Source organism: Tachyglossus aculeatus, chromosome 22 (genome assembly GCF_015852505.1).
Source record: "Tachyglossus aculeatus isolate mTacAcu1 chromosome 22, mTacAcu1.pri, whole genome shotgun sequence".
Classification (NCBI taxonomy): Eukaryota; Metazoa; Chordata; class Mammalia; order Monotremata; family Tachyglossidae; genus Tachyglossus; species Tachyglossus aculeatus.
Window position 1 is genome coordinate 45,539,812 of NC_052087.1, and position 24,312 is coordinate 45,564,123.

The following is a 24,312-nucleotide window of genomic DNA, read 5'->3' on the forward strand; positions in this document are numbered from 1 at the left end:
TAACAAATACCATAATTATTATTATTATTTAGATATTAGCAAAGGAGTTGCTCTCCTACATCAGCAACATAGGAAGATTAGGATACTAGGAGGCAGACTGAGGGACATATCAGAGCAACAAGGGAGCATCCTTATAAACCAATGGTGTGAATTGGGATTATAAATGTACATCAGTATCTTCAACTACATCTGCACACACGGCTTGGATCTCATTACTGGTAGTATATTCAAATCTGAAGGAGGCTTTGACAATATGCCATTTTAGTTCAACAATACAAAAGGGAAAGATGCTTTTCTTTGCCTTAAGTTCCAGACTGTTCTTAGATGAAGGCTTTGGAAATCTAGATAGCTGCAATCTGGTGAAATTTCAATCAAAGATAGGAGTTCCACATTTCTTGTCATCTGTGACCTTTGGACATTTGATATTCACCCCTCCCTCAACCCCACATTAGTTATGTACCTATCTGTATCTACCTATCTATCCATATAGATATATTATCCACCTAGTGCTTAGTACAGTGCCTGGTACATAATCAGCGCTTAACAAGTACCACAGTTATTATTATTACAAGGTACTTATTTATTTAATGTCTGTCTCCCCCTCTAGACTGTAAACTCACTGTGGGCAGAATACTTGCCTATCAGCTCTGTTGTACTGTACTCTATACAAGTGCTTACTTAGTACAGTTCTCTTCACATAGTAAGCACTCAATACCATTGATGATGATGATGTTGTAATCTATTACCCGGGTGGCTGGGAAGTGGAAATTCATTGTTACTGAGCAACTGAAAGAAGTCACTTTGCCAAATCAGAAGCTCACCAAATCTGCAAAACTCCCTTGGGCTAAAGCTCTGTTGGGTTCAAAAGTGAATTCCCACAGGGGACTCTGCCAAGTGATTGTCCTCTGAAGATTATTTCCCAGCAAATCCTGGTAACATATTTCCTCATGAATCACCTGAAGTAATAAAAATCATTGTGAAAATGAATTCCTGAAGGGCTGGGATTTTTACAGATTGTGTAATTATCCTATCATGCCTTGGTTACTGTATCAGCCTTCTTGCTGACCTTCCAGCTTCCTGTCTCTCTCCACTCCAGTCCATACTTCACTCTGCTGCCCGGATCATTTTTCTATAAAAACATTCAGGCCATATTTCCTCTCTCCTCAAAAACCTCCAGTGGTTTCCCATCCACCTCTCACCCACGTCCGGCCTCTGGCCTGGAACATCCTCCTGCCTCATATATGACAATTACTCTCCCCCCCTTTCAAGCCTTAATGAAGACACATCTCCTCCAAGAGGCCTTCCCTAGCTAAGCCCTCCTTTCCTCTTCTCCCACTCCCTTCTGCATCACCCTGGCTTGCTCCCTTTATTAATCCCTATCCTAACCCCACAGCTCTTATGTCCATATCTATAATTCATTTGTTTTCCTTAAAGTCTGTCTTCCCTTCTAGACTTAAGATCGTTGTGAGCAGGGAATATATCAGTTTATTGCTATATTGTACTCTTCTAAGCGCTTAATACAGTGCTCTGCAGACAGTAAGGGCTCAATAAATACAATTGGCTGATTGACTGGGCCTCACCCTACATGTGCAACAGTTTCTAATAATAATAATAATTGTGGTATTTATTAAGTGCTTACTATAGACCAGGTACTGAACTAAGTGGTGGGGTAGATACAAGCAAATCGGGTTGGACACAGTCCCTGTCTCATGCGGGAACTCACAATCTAAATCCCCATTTTACTGATGAGGTGCGTGAGGCACAGAGAAGTGAAATGACTCACACAAGGTCACACAGCAGAAAAGTGGCAGAGCTGCGATATTTATTATTAATAGTAATAATAATAATGGTATTTGTTAAGCATTTACTACGTGCCAGGCACCTAAGCACTGGGATAGATACAAGATAATTGGGCTGGACACAGTCCCTCTCCCACATTGGGCTCACATCCTTAATCCCCATTTTACAGATGACGGAACTAAGGCACAGGGAAATTGAGTAATGTGCCCAAGGCCACGCATCAGATGAGCGGTAGGGCTGGGTTTAGAACCCATGACCTTCTGGCTCCTAGGCCTATGCTCTACCCACTAGGCCACGCTAAGTAATATTAAATTCAAATAACGTGCTTTTAAAAAGGTAGTAGCAACCTCTAACGAGGGAAATGTTTATCAAAGGGAGCTTTGAAAAGAGGCCCAGGGAACCCATGACCATCTAGCTCCCGGGCCTATTCATTCATTAAATCATATTTATTGAGCGCTTACGGTGTGCAGAGCACTGTACTAAGCGCTTGGGAAGTACAAGTTGGCAACATATAGAGACGGTCCCTACCCAACCGTACCCACTAGGCCCCCCTCCGCACATCCACCAAGCTAGCTCTCTTCCTCCCTTCAAAGCCCTACTGAGAACTCACCTCCTCCAGGAGGCCTTCCCAGACTGAGCCCCCTCCTCCCCCTCCCCATCCCCCCGCCTTACCTCCTTCCCCTCCCCACAGCACCTGTATATATGTGTATATGTTTGTATGTATTTATTACTCTATTTTATTCGTACATATTTATTCTATTTATTTTATTTTGTTAATATGTTTTGTTTTGTTGTCTGTCTCCCCCTTCTAGACTGTGAGCCCGCTGTTGGATAGGGACCGTCTCTATATACTGCCAACTTGTACTTCCCAAGCGCTTAGTACAGTGTTCTGCACACAGTATGTATTTATTAAGCGCTCAATAAGTACGATTGAATTGAATTGGACTGTGAGCCCACTGTTGGGTAGGGACCGTCTCTATATGTTGCCAGCTTGTACTTCCCAAGCGCTTAGTACAGTGCTCTGCACACAGTATGTATTTATTAAGCGCTCAATAAATACGATTGAATTGAATTGGACTGTGAGCCTACTGTTGGGTAGGGACCGTCTCTATATGCTGCCAACTTGTACTTCCCAAGCGCTTAGTACTGTGCTCTGCACACAGTATGTATTTATTAAGCGCTCAATAAATACAATTGAATTGAATTGGACTGTGAGCCCACTGTTGGGTAGGGACCGTCTCTATATGTTGCCAACTTGTACTTCCCAAGCGCTTAGCACAGTGCTCTGCACACAGTAAGCGCTCAATAAATACGATTGATTGACTTAGGAATTAGGCCATGCCAAGTAATATTAAATTCAAATAACGTGCTTTTAAAGAGGTAGTAGCAACCTTCTCTCTGATCTCCCATCCCGCCATCGACCCCCGGCCCACGTCATCCCAATCCGCCAAGCTAGCTCTCTTCCTCCCTTCAAGGCCCTACTGAGAGCTCACCTCCTCCAGGAGGCCTTCCCAGACTGAGCCCCTTCCTTCCTCTCCCCCTCGTCCCCCTCTCCATCCCCCCTTCTTACCTCCTTCCCTTCCCCACAGCACCTGTATATATGTATATATGTTTGTACATATTTATTACTCTATTTATTTATTTTACTTGTACATATCTATTCTATTTATTTTATTAGAATGTTTGGTTTTGTTCTCTGTCTCCCCCTTTTAGACTGTGAGCCCACCGTTGGGTAGGGACTGTCTCTATATGTTGCCAACTTGTACTTCCCAAGCTCTTAGTACAGTGCTCTGCACACAGTAAGCTTTCAATAAATACGATTGATTGATTAACGAGGAAAATGTTCATCAATGGGGGCTTTGAAAAGAGGCCCGGCGTTCGCGCTCCGCAGTAACACTGAGCCCGGGCCTAGGTCACCATCAAACCCGCGAGGGCCCCGGGATTTAATCTGAGGAGGCGTTACCACGAAGGGCCCTTCCCGCCCGCCGGGGGAGCCCCGCCGCGGAGCCCTCTGGGAATTGTAGTCTCTCGTGCCCGGCCCCCTGAGGGCGGCGCCGAGGCGGGGCCGAGCCGGGGAACTACAACTCCCGGCATCCCCCGCACCCCTCCATCTCGCGCGGCGGAGGTGAGCGGACGCCGCAGCCGCAGCGGCGCAGCCCGAAGAGGCCCTGATCTGCCCGGGCCCCGGTGCGGCCTGAGGAGAGCGGCGTGAGGAGAGCGGGCGTGAGCGGCCCCCTCCGCGGCGTCCGCACGAAGATGAGTGCGGCCCGGGAGTCCCACCCTCACGGGGTGAAGCGATCGGCCTCCCCTGACGACGATGTAAATAACAATGGCGGCGGGAACAGCGAGGCCTAGGCGGCCCAGCCGGGCCCGGGGAGGGAAGGAGGGCGGGCGGAGGTGAAGAAGAGGTGGGGGGAAAGGAGGGAGGGGTGAAGGAGGCACCATCGTCTGCCCCCACTCCGGCCTACTGGCGCCGGGGCCGGGAAGGCCTCCAGCGTTCCTCCGCCCGAGCAGGAATTTGAGTTGTATCTGCAGACTTGCATGGGGGCGGGGGACTGCAGACTGCCTGTTGTCTGTCTCCCCATACGTTGCCAACTTGTGCTTCCCAAGCGCTTAGGACAGTGCTCTGCACGTAGTAAGCTCTCAGTAAATGCGATTGAGTGAATTGAATGCAGAGGACCCCTGCCCGGCGCGGGGGCATCCTCTCAGGGCCCGATGACGCCGGCGATTTCGCGATTAAGCGCTTAGGACAGGGCTCTGCACACAGTGAGCGCTTAGGACAGTGCTTTGTACGCAGTAAGCGCTTAGGACAGTGCTCTGCACACAGTAAGCGCTCAATAAATACGATTGAATGTAGAGGCCCCCCCACCCTGCCCGGCCCTCTCAGGGCCCGATGACGCCTGCGATTTCTCGATTAAGCGCTTAGGATAGTGCTCCGCACACAGTAAGCGCGTAGGACAGTGCTTTGCACACAGTAATCGCTCAATAAATACGATTGAATGTAGAGGCCCCCCAACCCTGCCCGGCCAGGGGGCATCCTCTCAGGGCCCGATGACGCGCGCGATTTCTCGATTAAGCGCTTAGGACAGTGCTCTGCAAAGGGTAATCGCTCAATAAATACGATTGAATGTAGAGGCCTCCCACCCTGCCCGGCCTGGGGGCATCCTCTCAGGGCCCGTTGACGCCCGCGATTTTTCGATTAAGCGCTTAGGACAGTGCTCTGCACCCAGTAAGCGCTCAATAAATACGATTGATTGATTGATTGACAGTGCTCTGCACACAGTAAGCGCTTAGGACAGTGCTCTGCACACAGTAAGCGCTCAATAAATACGATTGAATGTAGAGGCCTCCCACCCTGCCCGGCCCGGGGGCATCCCCTCAGGGCCCGATGACGCCCGCGATTTCTCAGTTAAGCGCTTAGGACAGTGCTCCGCACACAGTAAGCGCTTAGGACAGTGCTCTGCACACAGTAATCGCTCAATAAATACGATTGAATGTAGAGGCCCCCCCACCCTGTCCGGCCAGGGGGCATCCTCTCAGGGCCCGATGACGCCCGCGATTTCTCGATTAAGCGCTTAGGACAGTGCTCTGCACACAGTAAGCGCGTAGGACAGTGCTCTGCACACAGTAAACGCTTAGGACAGTGCTTTGCACACAGTAAGCGCTCAATAAATACGATTGAATGTAGAGGCCCCCCCACCCTGTCCGGCCAGGGGGCATCCTCTCAGGGCTTGATGACGCCCGCGATTTCTCGATTAAGCGCTTAGGACAGTGCTCTGCACACAGTAAGCGTGTAGGACAGTGCTCTGCACACAGTAATCGCTCAATAAATACGATTGAATGTAGAGGCCTCCCACCCTGCCCGGCCTGGGGGCATTCTCTCAGGGCCCGATGACGCCCGCGATTTCTCGATTAAGCGCTCAGAACAGTGCTCTGCACCCAGTAAGCGCTCAATAAATACGATTGATTGATTGATTGACAGTGCTCTGCACACAGTAAGCGCTTAGGACAGTGCTCTGCACACAGTAAGCGCTCAGTAAATACGATTGAATGAATTGAATGTAGAGGGACCCCCACCCTGCCCGCCCCGGGGGCATCCTCTCGGGGCCCGATGACGCCCGCGATTTCTCGATTAAGCAGTTAGGACAGTGCTTTGCACACAGTTAGTGTTTAAGACAGTGCTCTGCACACAGTAAGCGCTCAATAAATACGATTGAATGAATTGAATGCAGAGGACTCCCACCCAGCCCGGCCCATCCTGTCAGTGCCCGATGACGCCCGCGATTTCTCGATTAAGCAGTTAGGACAGTTCTGTGTACAGAGTCAGCGCTTAGGACAGTGCTCTGCACACAGTAAGCGCTCAGTAAATATGATTGAGTGATAAACGCCTTTTTGGACTGTAGCAGTCTCGGGCTTTTGAGGTAATTGAGGATCAGATCCGGAGCCGCCACGATTTTGCATCGGGGCAGGCGGTGGCGGCCCGGGGATCAAGACGTAGCCGGTTTCCTCTCACACAAAAATAGCACGGAACCCCAGATCGCCCCAACAAATCAAATGCACCATTTTTTGTGGGCGGCAATTGGCAGGCCTGGTGCCAGGGTTGAGATTGCAGGGAGGAGGCGTGGGCACTCTGAAGTAGCCGTGGGATTATTGTACTGGTTTTAGGGTGGGCACGCAGGCCTGGATCCAGTATCAGATATCAAGGAACAGTGTTATCCATTCAGTCATATATATATATCGATTTGTACTTCCCAAGCGCTTAGTACAGTGCTGTGCACACAGTAAGCGCTCAATAAATCCAAAATGAATGAAAATATTGAGCGCTTACTGTGTGCAGAGTACTGTACTAAGCGCTTGGAAAGTACAATACAGCAATAAAGAGAAACAATTCCTACCTACAAGTTTTTGATTTTGTTATAACAGCTTGACTTTTGTATTTAACGATCTAAGATCCAAAGGCCTTTATTTTGTTCATTTCTTGTCCAGGAATCTTAAAATGATCAGCCAAACTGTCTTTGTGCCTCTCTTATTCACCTCACATATAAAATAGGTCAAGGATATCTTCCACCTCTCAGAAGAGGGACGGAGAGTTTATGTAATTTAACCAAATCACCAGAGGCTACTGGCTGGTCAAAAGGCCCGGACTCTAGATGAATTGGGTGTTTTGTCTTTTAAATTCTACTTATGTGCCAAGTACTGTAGTTAGGTACAAGTTAATCAGATGAAACACAAGCCCCTTTTGCACTCAGGGCTCCCAGTCTAAGAAGGAGGGAGAAGGCATATTTTACCCCCATTTTACAGATGAGGAAACAGGCACAGGAAGGTTAATTGTCTTGCCGAAGGTCACACCACAGGCAAGTGGTAGAGCCGGGATTAAAGCCCTGATTTTCTCATCTCAGGCCTATGCTGTCTACTAGAGGAGCAGTGTAGCCTAGTGGAAAGAGCATGGGCCTGGGAGTCAGAGAAGCTGGGTTCTAAAACCGCTGTGCCACATGCGTGCTGTGGTACGTTGGGCAAGTCACTTCTCTGGGCCTCAGTTACCTCATCTGTAAAATGAGGATTCAGTACCTGTTCCCCCTCCTACTTAGACTGTGAGCCCTGTATGGGACAGGGACTCTGTCTGATCTCATTATCTTCTGTCTTTCCCAGTGCTAAACACATAGTAAGCTCTTTAAAAAATACCACAATTATTATTACTCTAATCCCAGCTCTCCTTAATCGATGAGTCCAGTATGGGGCAGGGACTGTGTCCTACCCCATCACTTAGTTCACAGTAAATGGTGAACATGCCATTTTATCATTATTGTTATTAGGACACACCTTCTCTCAGTTCAAATTATTTGCCCAAGTTTTCCTATCCATAAAATGGGGGAAATACCTTCCTAATCTCACAGGAAAATATGGTGAGTATCTAAACTCCTTGGGTGGGAAAAGAGCTTTTTATTCCCCATCAATTGAAAATATTCAAAAGATAATTATACAGTTAGTGCGCCATCCATGCATTTTACTTTTCCCTCCTGCTGCTGCCGCTGCTGATGTGTTGGCCATTTCAAAACTCATTAGCACCAGAAATTGTGCTGGATAAGGGAAAGTAGATGGGAAACTCAATCAATCACTTTTTCTACTTGTTAGCACCTTTTGTGAAAGGTTTGTTGGAAAAGGAAGTTTTGATTATTTGGGTTTAGGAGGAGTCCATTTGTCCTTCCTATCCTTGTGCTATTACAATCAGGAGTTGATTGTATATGAATTTCAGGCATTATCATCTGTATGAGCAAAAGTGCTAGAATTAAGGCTGTGAGTCAACAGTATTTGAGTACCCATTATGCACATGCAGTGCAATTCAAGAGTGCTCTTGGTTTGAGTTCTTGTTTAGGCAATGGTCGACCTAGTTCCATTTCAAAAGGTATTTCATTGCCCCCACCATCTATTCTGACCATTAAAATTTGAAATAATTGCCACACTATTTTCCTAGTAAAATCGACCTTAGCAACGGTGTTCTGGGGAGTCAAACCTTGCATTCCTGGAGATGTGACCAGTCTGTTCCTTCATCTCAAGAAAATATAACTCCTGATAAAAGGAATTCCACAGGTGGTTTTTTTTGGGGGGGTGATCGTTTTTTTAGTGGTAAATTTAAGTGCTTAAATCCTTATACAGCCCAGCCCACACCCTCCGCTCCTCTGCCGCTAATATCACCGTGCCTCGTTCTCGCCTGTCCCACCGTCGAGCCCCGGCCCACGTCCTCCCCCTGGCCTGGAATGCCCTCCCTCCCCACATCTGCCAGGCTAGCTCTCTTCCTCCTTTCAAGGCCCTACTGAGAGCTCACCTCCTCCAGGAGCCTTCCCAGACTGAGCCCCCTCCTTCCTCTCCCCCTTCTCCCCCCTCCATCCCCTCCGCCTTACTTCCTTCCCTTCCCCACAGCACCTGTATATATGTATATATTTTTGTAAGTTTATATTACTCCGTTTATTTATTTTACTTGTACATATTTATTCTATCTTTTATTCTATTAATATGTCTTGTTTTGTTCTCTGTCTCCCCCTTCTAGACTGTGAGCCCACTGTTGGGGTAGGGACCGTCTCTATATGTTGCCAACTTGTACTTCCCAAGGGCTTAGTACAGTGCTCTGCACACAGTAAGCGCTCAATAAATACGGTTGAATGAATGAATGAATGCCAAGCACTGTACTAAGCACTGGGGTAGATACAAACTAATCAGATTGGAAGATTGGACATAGCCCCTGTCCCACATGTGGCTCACATTCTTAGAGAACCAGCATGGCTCAGTGGAAAGAGCCCCGGCTTTGGAGTTAGAGGTCATGGGTTTGAATCCTGACTCTGCCACTTGTCAGCTGTGTGACTTTGGGCAAGTCACTTCACTTCTCTGTTCCTCAGTTCCCTCATCTATACAATGGGATGAAGACTGTGAGCCCCCCGTGGGACAACCTGATCACCTTGTATCCTCCCCAGTGCTTAGAACTGTGCTTTGCACATAGTAAGTGTTCAATAAATGCCATCGTCATTATTATTATTAATCCCCATTTTAAAGATGAGACAACTGAGGCACAGAGAAGTGAAGTGACCTGCCCATGTTCTAGCAGCAGACTGATGTTCTGATAGAACTCGTGTTCTGTCTTGCAGACAGTTATCAGAACTAGGTCCTCTGACTCCTAGGCCGGTGCTTTTTCCATTAGGCCATGCTGCTTCTCACAGCTAATTCATAGAAGAAGAGGAAATAAAACAAGGTTGGGAAACAAAAATAAGGGTCCGCTGTGGAAGATTTAGACTAAGATTTTCACATTTGCCAGCCTAAATGGTATAATATTTGAAATGCTGTTGAATTCAATTCATGAAGTGTTCTTTTTTTAATTAGGAGACAGTAAACATTATTTTTGAGTTGATTCATTAGTGTTTTAAGGTCCACTTGCCTTATCCTATCTAACATTAACACCAAAATTTACTAAATATGAGCATATGCTCTGAGAACTGCTTTTTAATTGTCAGTACTGTAGAGATTTATCGAAATTCTGGAGAGTGGAAATTTTAAATAATTGAATGGTACTTATCTAAAAACAGAAGATGTTTTTGAGGTGATAGAAGCAGAACCAAATATTAGTACAGGCTGTCTTCAATTCAAGGTATCTTAAAACAAATGACATTTAAAGTTTCTAAATTTACACCATTTCAACTTTACAGTGCATATGTTTTGACTTTGCAACACTAGTCTTCTTTATGGCATTAGTTCAAACTTGGGTGGAGAGATCAACTGGGAGCTTGGGGGAAACCAATTTCAAAGGATGAGGTGGTGAGGGGAGTTGAAAGAGGGTGAATGGTAGTGGGTGAGGGGGGAGAGGCTTATCTAACCAACCCATTGGGTCACCAGGCAGCAACTCGTCCATTTTATTTAGAATGAAGTAAAATTCAGGTATTTATTGTCGACTGTCTTAGATTTGGTATGAACACATTAATGTAGTTTATCTATAATTGAGTTCACAACTCTGTATAATTTTGGATACTCAACCATGATTCAGGAACCAAATCCCCCATTTATGATATCGTGCCTATGAGAAAATTTTCTCTGCTGGCTTTTTGATTTTAGAGACAGTTATTCACGAATCAATTGCATCATGAGTCTGAGAACTGCTCATGCTGTATATTTTAACTATGTGTAAAAGTTATACATATGTATCATTAAAAACATATCTATAGCATTGATATCCTTGTACTGGCTCTCATTTGACTCATAACATACAAGGTTAGAAATCAAGAAAATTAATTGAAGCTTTTTTAAAAATAAAAATTATGGGGGGAGGAGGCTTTATAGAATCCCAGATTTCCAAAACAGTACAAGATAATTTTGTTTTATCTTTTAAATTTACAAGGAAGACAGTCTGAAATGGACGCTCTTACTTTTCTTACTTTTAATATTTTATGGTATTTTTTAAGGGCTTACTGTGTGCCAGAAGCTGTACTAAGCACGGGGGTAGATGCAAGATAATCAGGATGGACAGAGTCCCTGTTCCACCTGAGGCTCTGTCTTACTCCCCATTTTACAGATGAGAGAACTGAGAAGTGAAGTGACTTGCCCAAGGTCATACAGCAGACAAGTGGCAGAGCTGGGATTATAACTCAGGTGGAATCTGCAATCTCCATTGTATTGTACTCTCCCAAGTGCTTGGTGCAGTATTTCGCACACAGAAGCACTCAAACATAATCGTAATAATAATAATGATACATGTTAAGTGTGTAATATGTGTGAAGCACTGTTATAAGCACTGGGGTAGATACAGGGTAATCAGCTTGCCCTACTTCAGTACCATTGGTTCCTAGGACAGCCTCCTGTTTCAGTTAATTTGCACCTTGTATTTTTCTCTGTTTAAAAAGTCAGTCTTTGATAGAAATCTGGATCATTTTTGGCCTCTCCCCATTGTTTTCGGATTTGATCCCAAATATTATGAGGCTTTAAACTATGAGTTTTGTGTGCCTGTTAATGTAATTAAAATGTAGGTTTTGATTTTTGAGGAACTTACCATCTTAATATGAATTCTGAACATAAGCATTCAGGAGAAATTATGATTCAACAACCCTATCAAAGTGTGACATGGACAAAAAACATATCTACCAACTCTGTTATATTGTACTCTCCCAAGCACTTAGTATTCTCCACATAAAAAGTGCTCACAGTCATGAACACGTACCCAAATTTAGCACAGATCCCAAAACATCGAGAATGAGTATAGTTTAGACTATGCTCTGACATTTTATAAATGGTTTTTATGTGTACTTGACAGAAGGGTGCTTTTTTAAAATTTGATTTTTAATTTTCAAATGTGTAAGTTTAAGGTGCAATAAAACTAACTGGCTAATTTCTTGTCTAGCTTGGATCCAGTAATTGGGAAGCAGCAGATTTGGGCAATGAAGAAAGGAAACAAAAGTTCTTGAGGCTAATGGGAGCAGGAAAGGTAAGGTCAGGTGAAAATATGCCCTCTAATTTTTAAAATAAACATGGAAAAGGAACCACAATGATTTAAGGAAAATTTTGTAACCAAAAAGACATTAATTTTTCATCCGTTGAGAGAAAGTTTTATTTTTACTATGGGAAGTCTTAACATTAGTAGACTTATGGGCAAGGTGACCTTTGGGATGAAAAGTCATTTTCTAAAGCACTGGTGCCTTAATTGCTCATTATAAAAGTAAAGGAGAAGCCAAAGGAATCAGGCTTGTTAAGATAATGCCTGCAGAGGAAACATAGAAGTACTGATGTTTGCTTTGATTTAATAGCTTATACGGTATATCCAAAACTATTTAATAATAGAAGACAATTTGCACTTTCAGGAATTCTGCAATTATCTGATTAACATTGCTCCAAGTCAAAAGAAATCAGCTCTCATCAGCATTTGATTTTAATGAGTTATGTGATCTTTAGCTAAAGTTATTTGTGGATGACATAGAATAGTTTTCGAGTTCTTAACTAAAATTAAAACTGAAAGTCCAAGAACCTGAAATATGGCACAGCTATTTACTGTTTATTATAATTTCAGATATTGGTTTTAGATGTATTTAGGCATTGCCACGTAACCTGAATTCAGTTATCTGCCCAGTGAATTGAAAGTGAAAGTTCACGTCAGTGTTGTCTTGTATACTGTAAGCTCCTTATGGGCAGGGAACATATCTATTAACTCTTTTATACTCTCCCAAAAACTTTGTACAGTGTCCTGCGCACAGTAAGCACTTGATAAATACAATTGATTAATATGTTAAAAATAGGCTGGAACATTGCTAATTACATTTAATATCATCTGTAAGTATAATGGTTCTCGCCAATCTGCAAAAATTTAATTCATTTGTATCAAACTAGGTTAAATTCCAGTTTGTGGTAAGTTTTCCTGCCTGTAATATGATTTTTTTCTTCATAGATCATTTATTTGTGGGTATCAAATTAGAAGGCTTGTATTAAGGTTGGTCATCTAAAAACAAACTGCATTTTCATTGTAGAAAGAGCACACTGGCCGTCTTGTTATTGGAGATCACAGATCAACATCTCACTTCAGAACAGGTGAGAATATGAAATTTAACTAAAGTAAGAGGAATGTTGATTTAAAACCTAATTCTCAATTAACATTTATTTGGGGATTCCTGTTGCTTCCAAAGGAAGTCCCAATTTTATGAATGAAAGTAGTTATGAGATCAAAATTGAGAGCAGTTTGGATGAAGTATTGAACTGGGTTTATGAGAACTAGCACCCAGTTGGCTGCTTTCTCTATGGTTTTTGCTATAGGATATGCACTGGATCTATTCCTGTATCTGACTCTCATGTGATTATGGTGGGCAGTGTTGTCTAAAGGGTTTTACCGTAACCTATACTGACTTTCACGTCTACGGATACTTCCTAAAAAGAGCAACTGTCTTAGCATCCTTTAGTAGAACGAACTGTAAATTCATTTTGCTTTTATTTTTTTTTTCCAGGTAAGTGATGATTCTCTAACATAATTTTCAGGTTGTGGGTCAAACTTGCAATATTATTGGTTTGGAGAGATAATTTTTGACTTTTAGATGAGCAGACACACCTGGAAAGAAAACATATTATCTACTTTCGAAGTGTAAAATGCAATTTTAAATCTTTCCTAAGTCTTGCAATAGACCTTGTTTATTCCGGTTATTGTTTTACGAATCCAAACCATGGTATAGTCTGCACACTGGAGGATTTAATGAAACTTTTGTGGGATTTACTGCATTTTGTAGTTGATAGAAACATTTCAGTACAAAATCTAGCCACATCAATCTATGATATATAGGTGGATATTTTGATTTTACTGTAAGGGCTGCAGAGGAGAAGATACCAATTAGGACTGGGTTTTTAAATCAGTTTTGTACTTCCCTGAAGTTACGTGCTTCTATTTAAAATCAGGAGTTTTACCTTGCTCACAATCAGTGTAAAACATAATAGGTAAAAAATGGTGATAGCAACCAAGATGAAGCTTGGCCAGCCAAATAAAGATCAGGAGCTGGAGAAAGGTCCCAGTGATCGTCACCTTTCTCCCTCCCACCTCTGGGAGAACATTGGGTACATGTAAGGAGAGCAGCCAAGTCTTCTCTGAGCTCTTGGCTATTTCACATCAACATCGAGTGACTTCGGTATTATAGAACATTGCATTAGGCTCTCTCGACTTAAAGAGGCCCAGTTACTGCCTGCAGGGAGCTTGGAGTCTAACTTTACCATGCTTAACCCTTCAAGGCATCTCCTGGCTGTTGAAATCCCAGTAGCACTTGTTAGGGCATTAAATAGTGTCAGAGATGACTCTTTAGTTTCAGAATTAATATTAAGACTCTGAGCCCCATGTGGGACAGGGACTGGGTCAGTCATCAGTCAGGTGTGTTTGCGCTTAGCTTGTGTCTGTTTTATGTTATATTGTACTCTCCAAAGCACTTAGTACAGTGCTCTGCACACAGTAAGTGCTCAATAAATACGATTGAATGAAAGTGTGTTTATCGATCACTTACTATGTGCAGAGAGCACTTTACTAAGCACTTGGGAGAGTACAATATAGCAATAAGCAGACATTCTCCGCCCACAAGGAGCTTCCAACCTGATTAGCTTGTATCTACCCTAGTGCTTAATACAGTGCCTGGCTCATAGTAAGTGCCTAAAAAATACCATTTTAAAAAAATGGAAACCAGGAAACTGGCTTGCCAAGGTAAGCGTGTGGTATAACTGAGCAAGCTAGCTTTCTAATGCGTCCTGTAAACTAGGTACCTTTCCAGTAGCTTCTAATTATCTTATACGGTCCCAAATGCTTAGTACAGGGGCTCTTACTCCCAGGCCTGTGCTCTCTCCACTAGACCACATTGCTTCCTACTCTGCTTTTTGATAGATATTTGTGATACTATTTTTTAGAAATGGACTTTTGTACAGTAAGTGCTCAATAAATATCATCGATGATGATGATATTCAGAACTTGGAGTCCAGGGCACTGGAAAAAAATTTGCCATCTAGCATTTTCAAAAGGCTGTTGTAATCATCAGGTGGAATGATGGGAGACACCCATCCTGAAGAACAAAGATTTCAGGACCGCGAACCTTTAGGAAAGAATTATAACGTTGGTGGCTTGCACAACGCCTCATGCCTGCTCCCACCCCCTTTTCCAGTCATGTTCCAGTTATGTTCCAGTCATGAACAGTCATGGAACAGTCATGTTCCAGCGCTTAGAACAGTGCTTGGCACATAGTAAGCGCTTAACAAATACCAACATTATTATGTTCCAGCTGGGGTAACGGGCGCAACAAACAAGTAGGGAGACTAAGGTAGACAGTGCCCACCCAGTAGAGCAATTGTTGACTGTTGTATCTCTGAACCGACTATAGGGACAAAAATGGACCTAGACACATACCCGGATTGTCTTGTCCTTACAACTGACCTCTGGTACTTGAAACAGCAGTGTTTCACCTGGTATTCTGGTAGTGAATAGTTGAAACAGCAGTGTCCAGGGGCTAGAATTGCCCTTCTCCATCATCCGGTTCAGCAGGTAAGAGGGTCACTGCTCTTGAGGCTGGGCGTGCTCCACTAATGGAGCCACGCTTGGGGAGGCAGACAGGCAGGGTGGAGAGCCAACCTGCAAAGGTCTTTCTGCAAGGAGCCACCTTGGCAGCGCTGTGATGACAGCAATTACAAGAGCAGGCACATTGCTAGCAGTGCTTTGCCTCACCACCTCGCCCTACCCAGCTGCCAGTTAGAGGGCCCTGTTCTTTGCCAGTTTTCAATTATGGAGAATCCCAGGTTCTAATCCAGAGGGCAGTTAAGGGGAGGTGGGGGGCATGTGTGTCTGTGTTGGGGGAAATGTCTACAAGAAGAGAAGCAGCGTGACCTAGTGCATAGAGCATGAGCCTAGGCATCAGAGGACCTGGGTTCTCATCCCAGCTCTGCTGTGTAACCTTGAGTGAGTTCACTTTTCTGTGCCTCAATTCCCTCATCTATAAAATGGCAATTAAAGCTGAGCTCTATGTAGGACAGGACTGTGTCCAACTGGATTAGCATGTATCTACCCCAGCACTTAGTACAGTGCCTGGCATGTAGTAGGCGCTTAACAAATGATTTTTTTTTAAAGGTATTTAACAGTTTCTTGAAAGATATAAGGTACAGGAAGTTCATCTCTCGGTTTCAGGTTGTCAACTTGAAGCAGAAAGGCTTTCTGCACTTACGTGTGTGTGTTCAACTTGGGCGAGGGGTGGGGTTGGGGTTTTTTGATAATCAGACAGCGCTGATTCCAAAAAGTCATTTATCGCTGTGTAGGGTAAGTATTTTGACAGCTAGTGTTCAGTGTATAGGTTGAAGCATTTGGAACAAAAAGCAATCCATAAAGTTATAAAATGTAACCATAGCTGAAAAATCAGCCCTTTATACTGTAACAACTCTATTATGGTTTATTGTGTAATCAAATGTTTTTGTTAATTTGACTGAAACATAACCAAAGTACACTGGACATACAGGGGAAGAAGACAAGAAAATGAATGAAGAATTGGAATCCCAATATCAGCAGAGTATGGACAGTAAATTATCAGGAAGATATCGACGACATTGTGGACTTGGCTTCAGTGAGGTAGTATATGAACCTGTTTTTATTAATTGGGAGGTCCAGCCCCAGACTTTTAGAATAAGAGGATTGGATAGGAAACCCTATACCCATATAGCTTGTAGAAAATGTCGTGTTTGTCGAGCATGGCTTCATAATAGGCAAAGCTTTTTTTTACTGTTAAAAAGCTACTGAAAATTAGACATCCAAACACTGCCTTCCCTTGAGCTTCCCTGTGGTCACTAAACCTCAATCAGTTGTATTTAATAAGCACTTACTGTGTGCAGAGCACTGTACTAAGCGCTTGGGAGAGTACAATATATCAGTTGGTAGACATGTTCCCTGCTCACAGTGAGCTTACAGGACAAGCTTACAGCCTTGATGTTCTGGTTTTGTTTTTTTCTTATTCCTCCTCCCTGCTATCCCCAGGATTGTTGATTATTCATGATACATGATACAGAAGGCTCCTCATCTTCTCTTATTAATTCATTCAGTGATTTCACAATGAAGCCCAAGAAAAACTTCAGCTATTTAAAAAAAATTAATTGTTCAACCCAAATCCAAGCATGTTTTTAAAATTCCTGTCCTCAAGGAAGTGAGAGAGAGAGAGAGAGAGAGAGAGAGAGTGTGTGTGTGTGTGTGTGTGTGTATACACATACGTACATGTATGCCCATGCACAGATAAAGAAATATCTGCCTGGAGATGGATTTTTAAGAAAACTATTGGAAAATAGCTTTGGTTCCCCAAGTCCCACAAAAGAATATAACTGCTACCAAAGTTAAATTGAGTGGGGTTTTTTTGTTTTGTTTTGTATTTTGTTTTATCAGAAATAGACTGGGTTTTCTCTGAAACCGAATTCCATCGGAAGATTACAGTTCACAGATTAGGGTGGGACTGCTGTATCATACTTTCCCTCAGGTGTTGAAAGGGGCATTTGATTTTGAAGAGAAGTGGTGGAGAGATACAATATTTATTTTTTGATCAAAGCTAAAATCCTTTGCTCAACAACTTTTTTGTAACAAAGAAAAAAGATACATTAACCATATTATAAAAACATACCTTGTTTTTTCTTGTCACTTAGTTCTCTTATTCAGTTCCAAGAGGTGGCATTAGTGAGCCTGAAAAGAGTGATGGAAATTTTTAAAGGATCCTGGGATGTGACATCAAGGTGTTTTGCCAATCTGGTTGTTTCATTGTAGTTAGAGGATCCTGAAGGGGAAGCTGACGTGGGTGGAGAAGATGATGACGATGATGAAGACGAAGGTGATTCCCCTGATCCCGAAAGTCCCGAAGACTCTGAAAGTGATTCAGAGTCTGAGAAAGAGGAGTCCGCTGAAGAGCTGCAAGCACCTGACCAGCCTGATGAAGTGGAGGACCCCAAAAATAAAAAAGATGCAAAGAGCAATTACAAAATGATGTTTGTGAAGTCCAGTGGGTCATAACTCCAGGTCTCTAACTAGTCTTTGTATTAAAGTAAGCCTTATTGTTATAATGCACAGTGGAGGACTGCTTATAGCACAGACCTTTGTATTATAATTTTAAAAAAGGCCCTTTTAAATAATTTCAAGGAGTGTTTGCTTTCCGATGCCATGGATTACACTTTTATGGGCATGATTATATCCGTTTTTGTAAAGTGTACAAGAGTTGCATTGTACAAAAAACAAATAAATACAGTTCCCAGCCTTCTTTTTACATCATCAACCCTCCACTCTGCCCTGTTCCCCTCTCTGACCTGATTATGTGGGACACGCATTATTGGAACTTTCCCTCAGTAGTATTGTGTGGGTGTTTTTTGTTTTGACACTGTATGTGACCCATCGTTTGGCCCTGGATATTTTTCTTCTTTCAAAAGTTCATTTGATAATGTGATGGTGCATTAATGATAAAATACCTCTTTCTTTAACTGTAAGACTCTGTGATAGAACTTTTATGTAATTACTGCTTTTAAGTTTAACAAAAGAATAGGTTTAATTTACAGTTAACTATCCATATTTACTTTCATCAGCTAAAGCATTTTGAGGTAAACACTCTTTCACCTACTACTGGGATAGAATAGTCTTGTTATTCTCACCCAGAGGGCTTTTTCCTTCTGGATTTTAGTAAGTATTCTCAGTATTGCGTGGGTTACAGTTGATTAAAATATGATAAATTTTGCAGTGGCAGGTTAGCTGGGTATTCCACAAATGAGGTTAAATGATGCAGGGAGGTGGGGGAGCCCTAAATTTAACTTTATGAAAAAAGGAGACTGAACAAGCGGTTCAGCTAATAGGATGGTTACCTCTTCTTCTAATGATGAAAGCAAAAGGGATTTCCAGTTAATCATTGTCTGAAATAGTTGGAAAGATGTTGTTTCAAGGAAGAAACTTGGTATCGTGAATCCAACTCCTAATGTTAAATTGAACTGTCCTGTTCTGGGGCATTCATATATCTTCCATGTCATTCTTCTGAACATGTGCTGAGTTCATTGATGTATTTGGTCGTTCTTATGTAAATGAGTAGTGGTCCTGCAACCCCTAGGAGCAAGCAGTTATTTTCTCATTCTCTGGCCTGGTTGAAAAAAGACCCTCTCTGCTCTTCTCAGATTATTTTATTCTCTTTCTGGTCTGCCTCTGTTGTGAAAGTTACTGGTGGGCCCTAACCCACAGCACACTAAATCATAATCATGCTGTCAAGTGATCATCATGTGACAGGCTTGCTATTAACATTAATGTGTATATATAGATAAACCGAACTGGTGAGTTGATGTAAAATATATTGAAATGGTTGGAACACAAACGAACAGATGTTATTTTGAAAAAAACAAAGCAGCCTAGAATAAGCTATAAGCTTGATTTCAGATTAAATCTAACCTTTCAGTGATCTTCATCAGTCTACAATTTTTTTTATTAAACATTGACACCATAGATCCTTTCTTCTCAGAAGGATGAGTCAAATATTCTAGTCTCTGAAATAAAAATGTCCTGAAATTTGGCAAGTAAAGCTTAAAAGACAAGTGGACTTTCTGACTTGACTGCCGTTCAAAACACTACAGTGACTGCCTAGTATAATGCGGCTTCTACTAGACTTGTGGGTTGTTTTTTTAACAACTTATCCATTATTTGTTTTGTTTCAGTTCTTCACCAAGGAACATTATTCAAAGACATCCTTTTATGTGTATGGGAGAGAGAAATTCCCTTAGTCTGGCTCTAACCACTACTTTAAATGGCTTAGAACAGGTAATCTTTTATGTCATTTCTTTTCACAGACTAGATAAAAGGAACGAAGTCTTAGAGCAAAGTATTTGGGTTTCTGTGTAGTCTTCCAGAGTTAGTGTCCACAGAAATGTGCTTGGTTGAAAGGTAGAAGCAAGGTGACTTTTCACAACCCTTACTGCCTAGCTGAAAGGCTGAAATCCTTAGGAAGGGAAGGAAGGTTAGTAGTGCTTTATTGTGGGTTTTTTATGGTATTTAAGAACTTACTATGTGCCAGGCACTGTACTATAAACTGGTATCTAGATACATGCTAATCAGGTTGGACACAGTCCAATTCCTCCATATAGGGCTCACAGTCTTAATCCCCATTTTACAAATGAGGTAACTGCGGCACAGAGAAGTGATTTGACTTGTCCAAGGTCAAACAGACAAGTGGTGGAGTCAGGATTAGAACCCAGGCTATCCACTAGGCTACACTACATTTGAAGTAACCTTGATGATACAGCTGTTTTTATTTATAACAGTTGCTGATAATGGAGTGCCTTTTAGTTGTGAATTTTTCCTGATTTGGGAGTTATCCATGCTGTGTCAAATGCTGATCTGGTACAGAAATAATAGCTAGATTTTTTTTCCCCTCTCCACGTCCCTGGCAAAAATATGCAACAGTCTAAATTGCTTGGGTAGACAGCATCTTTCATCAAGTGTCTTCATGCAATTGTAGCCTTATAATGAATCAGTGGTTGGAATATAACATAAAGTGTGAAAAGGCCACATAATAATAATTACAGTTTGTAAAGACTATACTATGTACTAAGCACTATACTAAGCATTGAGGTTGTTACAAGCACATCACATTGGACACAGTCTTGTCCCGTGTAAGGCTCACAGTCTCAATCTCCATTTTACAGGTGAGGTAACAGGTCCAGAGAAGTGAAGTGACTTGCCCAAGGTCACAGCAGACAAGTGGAGCAGGGATTAGAACCTATGACCTGACTCCCAAGCCCAAGATCTAGCTACTAGGCCATTTTGATCTGAGTCAGGCCACTGGCCCAAAGTACATGGGAAATGTTGATGATAGTATCTGTTAAAGCACTTACTATGTGCCAAGCACTGTTCTAAGCACTGGGGTAGATACAAGGTTATCAGGTTGTCCCACGTGAGGCTCACAGTCTTAATCCCCATTTTACAGATGATGTAACTGAGGCACAGAGAAGTTGTGACTTGCTCAAATTAGTCATTTCCAATACATTTTTTGAAAAAGAAAAGTACAGCATATAAGGGAAGAACAACAAAACTAATGGACAACTTCCAACTATTGAAAGAGAAAGAAAGTGTCCACTTTTTAATTTGCAGGAACTAATATTTTTTATCCCTAACCCAGATATTCCCTTCTGTTTAGCTTGACTCAAACTACCTTGCTTTTGAGTACCTAGTATTTATTGAGCACTTACTATTTGAAGCACTCTACCAAGCGTTTGGGAGAGTAAAATGCAACAGTTGGTAGACATGTTCCCTGCCTACAAGGAGTTTATAATCTAGAAGGGAAACATTATTATCAATACCTGTGCTGAGGGGTTGCCCAAAGGGTACAGATCCAAGTGTAAGTATCAGCTTGTTTTAATGACATCAGTCTTAGCAAGGTTTGGAAAGTTTTACCTAGTATTTAAGCAGGCATATTTGGAGCAAATAACCAGTCAGAAACGGGTTGTGTTGCGACTAAATAGTTGTTGGAGACTTTTAAAGCCAAGATGTAAAGACTCTTGCCCTACTTTGTCCTCCCTCTCCCCAACCCCCACCTCCCCCTGCCCCAGGCAGTAAGTCCTGAATGTAGGCACTCAGTTATGTTTGAGTGCTAACTGGAGAGCACTGGGAAGTGGCATGGCGTAATGGTTAGAGCATGGACCTGGGAGTCAGATGGTCATGGGTTCTAATCTTGCCAACACCACTTGTCTGCTGTGTGACCTTAGGCAAGTCACTTCACTTTTCTGGGCCTCAGTTCCCTCATCTGTAAAATGGGGATTGAGACTGTGAGCCCCACATGGGACAGGGACTGTGTCCAACTCAATTTGCTTTCATTCATTCACTCAGCCGTATTTAGTGAGCGCTTACTGTGTGCAGAGTACTGTACTAAGTGCTTGGGAAGTACAAGTTGGCAATATATAGAGACGGTCCCTACTCAACAATGGACTCACAGTCTAGAAGGGGGAGACAGACAACAAAACACGTAGACAGGTGACAAGACATTTAGACAGGTACATGTGGATTTGCTTGTATCCACCTCAGTGCTTAGTACAGTGCTTGGCACATAGTAAGCACTTAAATACAATTATTATTATTACTAAGTTCTTGGGAGAGTACGATACAATTAAGAGTTGGTAGTCAAGTCACTCCGCCCCCTTCTCCAAGCCCCCGGCTCTCAACACTCTGCTACTCTCCCATCCTTCCCAGCAGTATCCTCAGAGGAGCCCCCGGGTCCTCCTCCTCCTCCTTCCCTCACCCCCAACGATCTGGCCTCCTACTTCATTAACAAAAGTAAATCCATCAGGTCCGACCTCCCCCCCCTTCTCCAACCCCCAGGCTCTCAACACTCTCTGCTACTCTCCCATTCTTCCCAGCAGTATCCTCAGAGGAGCTCTCCTCCCTCCTCTCAAGTGCTACTCCGGCCACCTGTGCTTCTGACCCCATTCCCTCTCATCTCATGAAATCTTTCGCTCCATCCCTTCTCCCCTCAACTTCCATCTTCAACCGCTCACTCTCCACTGGTTCCTTCCCCTCTGCCTTCAAACATGCCCATGTCTCTCCCATCCTAAAAAAACCCTCTCTTGACCCCACCTCACCTTCTAGTTATCGCCCCATATCCCTCCTACCATTACTTTCCAAACTCCTTGAACTAGTTGTCTACACGCACTGCCTCGAATTCCTCAACACCAACTCTCTCCTCGACCCCCTCCAGTCTGGCTTCCGTCCCCTATATTCCATGGAAACTGCCTTCTCAAAGGTCACCAATGACCTCCTGCTTGCCAAATCCAACGGCTCATACTCTATCCTAATCCTCCTCGACTTCTCAGCTGCCTTCGACACTGTGGACCACCCCCTTCTCCTCAACACGCTATCCGACCTTGGCTTCACAGACTCCGTCCTCTCCTGGTTCTCCTCATCTCTCCGGTCGTTCATTCTCAGTCTCTTTTGCAGGCTTCTCCTCCCCCTCCTATCCCCTTACTGTGGGGGTTCCCCAAGGTTCAGTGCTTGGTCCCCTTCTGTTCTCGATCTACACGCACTCCCTTGGTGACCTCATTCGCTCCCACGGCTTCAACTATTATCTCTACGCTGATGACACCCAGATCTACATCTCTGCCCCTGCTCTCTCGCCCTCCCTCCAGGCTCGCATCTCCTCCTGCCTTCAGGACATCTCCATCTGGATGTCTGCCCGCCACCTAAAACTCAACATGTCCAAGACTGAACTCCTTGTCTTCCCTCCCAAACCCTGCCCTCTCCCTGACTTTCCCATTACTGTTGCTGGCACTACCATCCTTCCCGTCTCACAAGCCCGCAACCTTGGTGTCATCCTCAACTCCGCTCTCTCATTCACCCATCACGTCCAAGCTGTCACCAAAACCTGCCGGTCTCAGCTCCGCAACATTGCCAAGATCCGCTCTTTCTTCTCCATCCAAACCACTACCCTGCTCGTTCAAGCTCTCATCCTATCCCGTCTGGACTACTGCATCAGCCTCCTCTCTGATCTTCCATCCTTGTGTCACTCCCCACTTCAATCCATACCTCATGACGCTGCCCGGATTGTCTTTGTCCAGAAACGCTCTGGGCATGTTACTCCCCTCCTCAAAAATCTCCAGTGGCTACCAATCAATCTGCGCATCAGGCAGAAACTCCTCACCCTCAGCTTCAAGGCTCTCCATCACCTCGCCCCCTCCTACCTCACCTCCCTTCTCTCCTTCTACAGCCCACCCCGCACCCTCCACTCCTCTGCCGCTAATCTCCTCACTGTGCCTCGTTCTCGCCTGTTCCGCCGTCGACCCCCGGCCCACATCATCCCCCTGGCCTGGAATGCCCTCCCTCCCCACATCCGCCAAGCTACCTCTCTTCCTCCCTTCAAGGCCCTACTGAGAGCTCACCTCCTCCAGGAGGCCTTCCCAGACTGAGCCCCCTCCTTCCTCTCCCCCTCGTCCCCCTCTCCATCCGTCTTACCTCCTTCCCTTCCCCACAGCATCTGTATATATGTATATATGTTTGTACATATTTATTACTCTTTATTTTACTTGTACATATCTATTCTATTTATTTTATTTTGGTAATATGTTTGGTTTTGTTCTCTGTCTCCCCCTTCTAGACTGTGAGCCCACTGTTGGGTAGGGACTGTCTCTATATGTTGCCAACTTGTACTTCCCAAGCGCTTAGTACAGTGCTCTGCACACAGTAAGTGCTCAATAAATACGATTGATTGATTGATTGATTGGTAGATATGCCTCAAAACATCTGGGGAGTGGGGGAAGGTTGAGAAGGATGGGATATGAACTCTTGGCCTTGGGTGGGGGGGCTTGAGATAGGCTACTACTTTTTCATCATTCAATATTTATTGAGCACTTACTGTGTGCAGAGCATTGTATAAAGCTCTTGAGAGAGTACAATACAACAGTCTTCTGCTCTTCCTCTAGCCTGAAGAGTGAGTTCACAACAGAACAGTCTGCTTTCTGTGGGTGTTTGTGCAGGTGGGGCTCTAGGGGCAGTGATTTATGATTCCC

General features: G+C 43.6%; 1 protein-coding gene across 1 annotated transcript; it reads left to right on the plus strand.

Annotated features, from left to right (window-relative positions):
• Positions 1-3,949: 3,949 nt before the first annotated feature.
• Positions 3,950-19,229, plus strand: C22H11orf58 (chromosome 22 C11orf58 homolog). The gene is made up of 5 exons (XM_038764643.1): positions 3,950-4,119; positions 11,675-11,758; positions 12,792-12,852; positions 16,281-16,390; positions 17,564-19,229. The coding sequence occupies exons 1-5, from the start codon at positions 4,057-4,059 to the stop codon at positions 17,804-17,806; spliced, it is 561 nt and encodes a 186-aa protein (XP_038620571.1). The 5' UTR covers positions 3,950-4,056; the 3' UTR covers positions 17,807-19,229.
• The last annotated feature ends 5,083 nt before the right edge of the window (positions 19,230-24,312 follow it).

Excerpts from the sequence above, each read along its gene's own strand:
- C22H11orf58 (XM_038764643.1), top strand. The coding sequence starts at position 4,057 with ATGAGTGCGGCCCGGGAGTCCCACCCTCACGGGGTGAAGCGATCGGCC. Across the intron at positions 4,120-11,674 it reads CGGCCTCCCCTGACGACGAT|CTTGGATCCAGTAATTGGGA; the intron begins GTAAATAACAAT and ends TTTCTTGTCTAG. Across the intron at positions 16,391-17,563 it reads GTGGACTTGGCTTCAGTGAG|TTAGAGGATCCTGAAGGGGA; the intron begins GTAGTATATGAA and ends GTTTCATTGTAG.